Below are 8,234 nucleotides of genomic sequence, written 5' to 3'. Positions count from 1 at the left end.
CCGAGGTCACATAGTTGAAGACCTCATTTTAGTTCCCCTAGACGAGGCGGAGCCTAAGAAGATAGTACAAGATGGGTCTCTCCTCCCTCAAGACATACTTTCCTAACTGGTAAGCTTCGTCAAAGCTAATGTTGATGTATTTGCTTATTCTATTGTTGATATGCTAGGAATTAACTCCTCGATCATTACTAACAATTTGAGCATGGACCTGAGATGTAAGACGGTTCATAGAAGAAGAGGAACTTTGCATCGAAATTGGAAATCTATCGAAGAGGAGGTAGACAAGTTACTCAATGTCGACTTCATAAGAAAGGTACACTATCCTAAATGGCCATCTAACGTAGTCATGGTCAAGAAGGCTAATGGGAAATAGTAGATATAAATTGACTTCACGAATGTCAACAAGGCCTATCCTAAAGACAACTTTCCTTTACGAATAATGGATCACCTGGTGGATGCCACTACAGGATATGAGCTACTGAGTTTTATGGATGCCTTTTTAAGCTATAACTAAATAAAGACGCACCCCGACGATGAGGAAAAAATGTCATTCATCACTAAGTACGGGATCTACTGCTACAGGATGATACTTTTCAAATTGAAGAACACTGGGTCCATGTACTAAAGGCTTATAAGATTTTCAAAGAATAGATCAGGTGAATCATCGAAGCCAATGTTGACGACATGCTTGTGAAGAGCCTCAAGGCAAGGCAACACATCACTGATCTTGAAGAGACATTTAATGTGTTAAGGAAATACAACATGAAGTTGAACCCAATCAAGAGTATGACTTCGAGATTTTTTTGGGAAAATTCCTCAACTTTTCAGTCACTCAATGGGACATAGAAGCCAATCCTGAGAAGATACAAGGCATTCTAGACATGGACCCCCCACGACCGATCAAAGAAACTCAACTCATTAGCCAAATTGCAGGCTTTATCTGATTCATGTCAAAATTGGCCAATAGATGTCTTCCCTTCTTATAGTTTATTAAGAAGTTGAATGACTTTCAGTGGATAGAGGATTGGAAAAAAGCCTTTGAAGAGTTGAAAGCATACTTGGCCTCACCACCATTGCTCACGTGACCCATTCCAAGAGAGACTTTATACATGTACCTTTCGGTTGGGGATGAGGCAGTGAGTTTGTTATTAGTTCGAGAAGATGAAAAGATGAAATGACCGGTGTACTATGTCAACAAGGTTCTCCATGATGTCGAGACTAGATACTTAGAAATAAAAAAGACAATCTTTGCACTAATGATTTCGGCCAGAAAGTTGAGGCCTTATCTTCCAGCTTGGTGTTGACTAACCAACCTTTGAAGCAAATACTGATAAAACCAGAGACCTTGGGTCAGCTAACCAAGTGGGCCATTGAACTATTAGAGTTAGATCTATAGCACTTACCAAGACTTGCAATAAAGGCATAAGCCCTGTCAGATTTCTTGGTTGAGTGCACTTCCAGTTATAATGGCACTTCTGAAGAGGAAGAACCTTGGCCATCCTGGACTTTACATGTTAACAGATCCTTCAATACTAGGGGAAGTGGAGCTGGCCTCATCCTCTTAACACTAGATGACAACAAATTGGAGTATGCACTTTGGTTCGACTTCCCTGCTTCAAACAATGAAGCTGAGTCTGAAGCCTTACTCGCCAATTTTCAGCTAGCAAAAGACCCTGGAGCCAAGCTCATTAAAGTCTTTAGTGACTCTCAATTAGTTGTGAATCAAGTGAATGAAGAATACAAGGCCAAAGAACCTATCATGACCAAGTACCTGAACAAAGTCCAAGATCTAGTCAAGCAGTTCCAACAATTCACTCTGCATCAGGTACTTTGGGTCGAGAACTCTCAGGCTAGCACCCTGTCCAAGCTAGCAAGTTCTTTGATATCAACCCTCAGCCACACAGTGCATATAGAAAATATAGCATGCTCCAACATAGAAGAAAAGAATGTATGCCCTATTTAAGTTGAGTCTTGCTAGATGGATCCCATCCTCACATATTTACGGAATGGGTAGTTACCACGAGACAAGAATGAGGTCAGATGGTCAGACGACATTTGGTACGATATGTCATACTAGAGGACAAGTTGTATAGAAGATCCTTTACCTTAACTTACCTCAGATGCCTACGCCAAGTCAAGGGAGAATATGTATTGAGAACAATTCATGAAGGCCTTTACAACAATCATCTGGGGCAGGGCCCTCACAAAAAAGACACTCAAACAAGGATACTTCTGGCCATATATTTAGAAGGATGCCATCTAGTTGGTGCAAAAGTGCAACCGATGCCGACTACACTCCAACACTCCTCATCAGCTTGCCACAACACTTTCGACACTTAATAGTCCTTGGCCCTTTGTAAAATGGGGAATGGACATTCTAGGGCCTTTGTCTCCACCTATGGGGAATAGAATATACTTGATAGTGGCAGTTGACTACTTCACAAAGTGGGTGGAGGCCAAAGTGTTGGCAACCATCACGGCAAGGACGATCCAAAGTTTCTTTTGGAAGAATATTGTTTGCCGTTTTGGCATCTCAAACATGCTCGTCATTGACAATGGCTTCCAATTTGATGACTCTAAGTTTAGAGAATGATGCAGAAGCCTGGGTATAAGGCAGTAGTACACCTCGTTCTATTATCCTCAACCCAATGAATTGGCTGATGTCACCAATAAAACCATCTTGGGCAGGTTAAAGACGTGATTGGATAGCAGCAAAGGACTTTGGGCAGATGAGCTACCCAATGTGCTATGGGGATACTAAACAAAACCTTAGATGGCCACGGGAGAAACCCCTTTTAACCTAACATACAGAACAAAAGCCATCATCCCAGTAGAGATCGGCCAGTCGATGGTTCGAACGGAGGCATACTTGAGTTATCGCTTATTCTTTCATTGTGACTTTTGCTTCCTTTGGAGCTCCCCTCTAACTTGACCATTGGAGTCCTCGTCCTTGGGAATACTCTTGGGGCCTTTGACATCTTTTCGCTCTTAGCAGGTGAGACCAATACCCCTTGGACTTCGGAAATTACTTTGCTGCCCTCAGCTCCAAATTTGGTCACTACCCCTACATTGGATACCTTTATGAAATTTTCTTGTCTTTTTAAGCATTGCTTTTGAACTATTATTGATCCAAACAGTCAGACCATTTGTCTCGAGAACCATCCAGTTATCTGGTTCTGTTTCACCCCTAACCTGATCTTTAGTAAAAAACTATTGACTTGGCCAATGATTCATTGATTTAGGTGGTTGAACCGTCGATTCTGACAACAGTTTTTAATTATTTTAATTATTTTTTATGTTTTTACTTTTACTAATTTGAAAGAAACATCCATTTGAGCCAAATCATCGAACCACTGACCTGAAAACTGGTGTCCAAAACTGTTCCGGTTGTGAGTCGATTTTTAAAACAATGTTTTTAAGTGTAATAGGGTCTAGTGAATCGCCAAGATGCGAACCGAGTAATAGACTCCTTTCACACAACAACCGACTTATTATTTTAGTGTCCAACTATGATATGGAAAAGATATCATATTTGGGCTATTCAACAAATTCCAAGGGAAATTCTTCCTTTCACAAGCACATGCTTCTGATCAGCCATTTCTTCGAAATATGACAAAAAATGGTCAAATGTTAGATTTGTCTTCCATCAGGCTTTGCATGCATGGTTTTCATGATCAATGGATGATTTATAATTTGGAACCTAGCTAGAGCCTTCTCCTTCTCACCGACTGAAGGGTTCGGGTACCACAGAAGTTCTCAAACTTGGAAAACCATTATTGTCAATTGTGGTTGTCTGTGATTGTGAACGCACATCGATTTTGGGTTCGACCTGTTTAAACCAAATTTAATTTTGAGGGTTGAACGGACGAACAAGACATTTTAAATTGGACCAGTCTAGACTTACTGGTCCAGAATAATTTTTAGATTAGACTAGACCTGGTCCATTTGTAATGAATTTATATTGGATTGTATTAAGCCCAATATCTTATCCATTGAGAGAATGTAAGAATACAGGTGTGGAATAGGTTTGGAGTTTGAACCGATCTAAAATAGTATAAATTATTCATCGGATTAGATTGGACGTAATGGATCACATTAGACTGGATCGGATTGGGCCAAATCCATCTGAGGTATCATACTTGTGAAACGTTTGACTGGTCATTATTTTCCTTTATATCAAGAACCCACATGCTTGGTTTAACTCACGTGAGTATGGGACAGGTGTCGATCTAGGAAGAGGAAGAGTTGCAGAAAATATAGGTAACTAGGTAGCAGAACCGATCATGGATCCGAAGTATGTATATATATACCCAATCCGCATTGAAACGCACACACAATTGTTTTCTTCCATAATCAAGTAGAAAATGGAGAGCTTTCATTCTCTTGGCAAGATAATAAGCCATCTCTGTAGCTGTTCATGTATCAAAATAGCTTGCTTTCGCAGATCAGTTTGGGGTCTGATGGTCCTTTTGTTTCGTTTCATTCTCTTTCACATAAACCCATTTGTTGTTCTTCTTTGTTATTTCGTCTCTGTTTCCTTTCTGGGTTTCTTAATTCTGAAACTTTTGAATCCAAGAACCGATTCTTTTAAACCCAAGGACTTGGATATATTCTTCACTTCAGTGTCTGCGACGACTGTTTCCAGCATGTCTACCGTCGAAATGGAGGTCTTTTCCAACACCCAACTTGTGTTTATAACCATTTTAATGTTTGTAGGAGGGGAGGTTTTTGTTTCAATGTTTGGGCTTCTTTTTACCAAGTACAAGTTAAGGAATCGAGCCAGGATCCATGGCAGTAGAGTCGGTTCTGTAAGTAGTGAGTCTATGAGTCCCACGAATCCCGTGGATCAGCTAGAGATAGAGTTGGGGATGGTAACTTTGTCTGAAACTGAATCCAGGAAACCCAGTAGTGTCGACCTTGTGTCTACAGTCGAATCAATCATGAGTACTAATGAAGAAGAGTTGAGATATAATTCCATAAGATATCTGGTTTTTGTAATTATGGGTTATCTTCTAGTGGTTCATATAGGGGGATCTGCATTGGTTGCACTGTATGTGAGCCTTGTTACAAGTGCAAGAGATGTACTCAGGAACAAGGGCCTTCAGATCCCCACATTCTCTATCTTCATTACTGTCTCTACGTTTGCAAGTTGTGGTTTCGTCCCTACAAATGAGAACATGATTGTCTTCAGCAAGAACTCTGGACTCCTCCTACTTCTTATCCCTCAGGTTCTTCTTGGGAACACATTATATCCGTCTTGCTTGAGATTTCTGATATGGGTTTTGGGGTGGTTTACTAAGAAGCCCGAGTTCAATTACATGCTGACGAATACAAGAGAGATGAAATACTTTCACTTGCTTCCTAGTTTGCATTCTTCTCTTTTAGTTGTTACTGTTTTCGGGTTCATTGTGGTTCAGTTTATACTCTTTTGCTCTCTGGAATGGAACTCACAAGGCTTGGATGGGATGGATCCTTTTCAGAAACTAGTGGCTGCCCTGTTTCAGACTGTGAACTCGAGGCACACTGGTGAATCAGTCATCGATCTCTCAATCCTCTCGCCCGCCATACTGGTGCTATTCGTCGTTATGATGTCAGTTCTCTCTCTCTCTCTCTCTCTCTCTCTCATACGTACACCATACACACCCCATATTTATATCTGCATTAAATTATTAAGCATAATTGTTAGTAAAGTAGTTGTAGTTGACAGTTAACCACATATATAACCCAGTTGGGGTTGGGGGGATCTCCGTCTTAGGTTAACTACACAACCCTCAAGAAACAAAAAGGAAAATATGAAATCTAGTCAAAATGGTATACATGGAGCTTTCTTATTCGAGGAATTAATATACAATAGGATGGGCCTCGGAAAGGACACTTAGGAAAGTAAAGACTTGAGCTAGACGCACAGATGGCTGAAGAGGAATTTGTGATATCTACTGGTTAATTGCTTCTATACTCTTCTAGTTCCAAATATGAAAATAGAAAAAAAAAAAGTATTAAAACAAAAGCAAGTCTACTAGTCTAGTACCTCAAGAAACTCAAAGTCTAATATCACAAGAACCTCCCTATGTCTCTCTCAATCTTCCGTCAGTTTGAAGACTATCTTCCTCTGTTTGCTTGATGGGAGATCCACTCTTGGGATCAGGGAAACCTCGTTCAGGCTTCACTGGTGCCGCTACATCCACTCCATATATTCTACTTACGAACCTTAGTTTTGTCCGGATTTCCGAGTTAAAAATGTTCAATTATTTGTGTCATAGTCAATATTGTAGAATGAAGAAAAAAAAATTGAATTATTGCTCTTTGATCGAGAGCTGAGCTTAGAATAATAGACCATTCTTACCAGTCTACATAGAGATAATACAAATTTAGGTTCCATACTTGTATTCACTTCCTAGGATGTATGAAGCAATAATTTTAAATTCAAAAGCTACAAATATAGAGCCTTGTAAATTTGTAATATTCTTTAAATTCTAAACCTGCCCCACTCTAGATTCTATGCCATTCTAAGCTCCGACTCTGACCATTCATTGTGGGGTTAGTTTCCGCTTAAATTAATTGGGGCCAGGGTTGAATTGGGCCGAGGTTCTACTTCCACCAGAAATAAGAGGGACCAGGACTGAATTGGGTCCATTCACTGACTTCGTACATGGACGGATGTACCCTCTACCTACCCATGAGCCGCCCACCCACCAGAGAATTCTTCGACCCAGCCCTACTCCGAAACTTCTCTTTGTACTTTTCTGGGTCAGTTGAACCAGAGGTGCACACCAAGGTTGGAAATTTTTTGGCTTTGGATGCAGCTATGTTTGTTAGATTGAATTAACGAAATTGTTCAAAACAGAAAAGGAATTAGCAAAAATTCGGGAATAAGTGGAGAAAAAAAAAGCAGAAATCTACAATAAAATATTCATTTTAAGTAATCTAGACCGAGAAATTATATGTGTCCTTATGGGTTTCTCTTTTATTTTAGTTAGTATAATAATGAAGTTGTGATATAACTAATTAATAATAATCTTTAGTTAATTTGTTCTTCAGGTACCTTCCTCCGTATACCTCGTTTCTGCCCATCAAAGATGTGGACTGGTGTTCAAGAAGAAGCGAAAAGAAGAATAAAACAGGAGGAAGGCTTGCAGAAAATCTTAAATTCTCACAGCTTTCTTATTTGGTCATATTCATCATCGCTATTTGCATCACAGAGAGGGAAAAGATGAAAGAAGATCCTCTGAATTTCTCAACAGTGAACATCGTCATAGAAGTTATCAGGTTTGATCCCAGAATAATCTCATATAATTACTCTGTGAACATTATTACATAGATCCACATACTCAAAATGAATGTAAATTATTGGCATGCAGTGCATATGGAAATGTGGGATTTACAGCCGGCTACAGCTGCAAACGGCAGCTCAATCCCCAGGAGTTCTGCAAAGATACGTGGTATGGATTTGTTGGAAGATGGAGCAACAAGGGGAAGGTGATTCTCATCCTTGTTATGTTCTTTGGAAGACTAAAGAAGTTCAACATGGGTGGAGGTAAAGGATGGAAGCTTCTGTAACAGCTGCAGAAATTCAGATTGAAAATTTTTTTACATGTCCTACAACAGGATGGAAGCTCCTGAGAATAACAAGAGAAGTGTATTATATAATGTGTGTTGAGTAAATATCCCTTTACACAGTTTTCTACAAAGATTATTGTGAATATGTAGGAGAAAAGAGAATAGACAGAGAAAAGAAAGAGAATAAATAAAAGATTGGAAAGAATATCTTCCAGACCTTCTCATCTTTCCATTTAGACAGATTGCAATCTCTGAAATTCTCACCGAGTTGGTGGGCCCTTGACTGGTTGGGACCAGGCTCAGGATTTGACCGGGTCAGCTGGACCGCCTGAATCCCATATAGGGTTACTTAGAGTTCAGCAACAAAAAGAAATGTTTGATAATTGAATTGTATTCAAATAATCAAATCTGATCAGGGTAATCCATATTGTTTATGCTTCCAAGACGAGGACTGGCTGATGGGAGATGATGGAATGTCTCTGGCACTGGGTGCATTTCTATACTATTTCGGTTGCATCATTTTGTACCGTCAATAAAAATATCCTTGCCTTAGTGCTTTTTGGGCCAATGCTCTGCCTCCGAGGTGGTTGCCGCAAATGCATTCATGGATCTCTCGGAGCACATATTTGCCCTCCTCTCGGTGGAGGCACTGGAGGTAGGGCAAGGTGAAAGACTTT

The 8,234-nt window shown here is 39.9% G+C and overlaps 1 protein-coding gene across 1 annotated transcript; it reads left to right on the top strand.

The window, feature by feature from the left end:
- Positions 1–4,262: 4,262 nt before the first annotated feature.
- On the top strand, positions 4,263–7,778 carry LOC104601581 (putative cation transporter HKT1;4). Its single transcript, XM_010264965.3, has 3 exons — positions 4,263–5,590; positions 7,039–7,266; positions 7,359–7,778. The coding sequence occupies exons 1-3, from the start codon at positions 4,365–4,367 to the stop codon at positions 7,555–7,557; spliced, it is 1,653 nt and encodes a 550-aa protein (XP_010263267.1). The 5' UTR covers positions 4,263–4,364; the 3' UTR covers positions 7,558–7,778.
- The last annotated feature ends 456 nt before the right edge of the window (positions 7,779–8,234 follow it).

This window comes from Nelumbo nucifera, chromosome 8 (genome assembly GCF_055504915.1).
Source record: "Nelumbo nucifera cultivar China Antique chromosome 8, China Antique-T2T, whole genome shotgun sequence".
In the NCBI taxonomy this organism is placed as follows: domain Eukaryota; kingdom Viridiplantae; phylum Streptophyta; class Magnoliopsida; order Proteales; family Nelumbonaceae; genus Nelumbo; species Nelumbo nucifera.
The sequence above is the reverse complement of the archived record's forward strand: the minus strand, read 5'-3'. Positions and strand labels throughout refer to the sequence as shown.

Bases quoted from the DNA above. Each gene is read 5' to 3' on its own strand.
- LOC104601581 (XM_010264965.3), top strand. From the start codon at position 4,365: ATGGAGAGCTTTCATTCTCTTGGCAAGATAATAAGCCATCTCTGTAGC. The intron at 5,591-7,038 runs GTCAGTTCTCTC...TTTGTTCTTCAG, and splicing joins GTGCTATTCGTCGTTATGAT to GTACCTTCCTCCGTATACCT. The intron at 7,267-7,358 runs GTTTGATCCCAG...ATTGGCATGCAG, and splicing joins ATCGTCATAGAAGTTATCAG to TGCATATGGAAATGTGGGAT.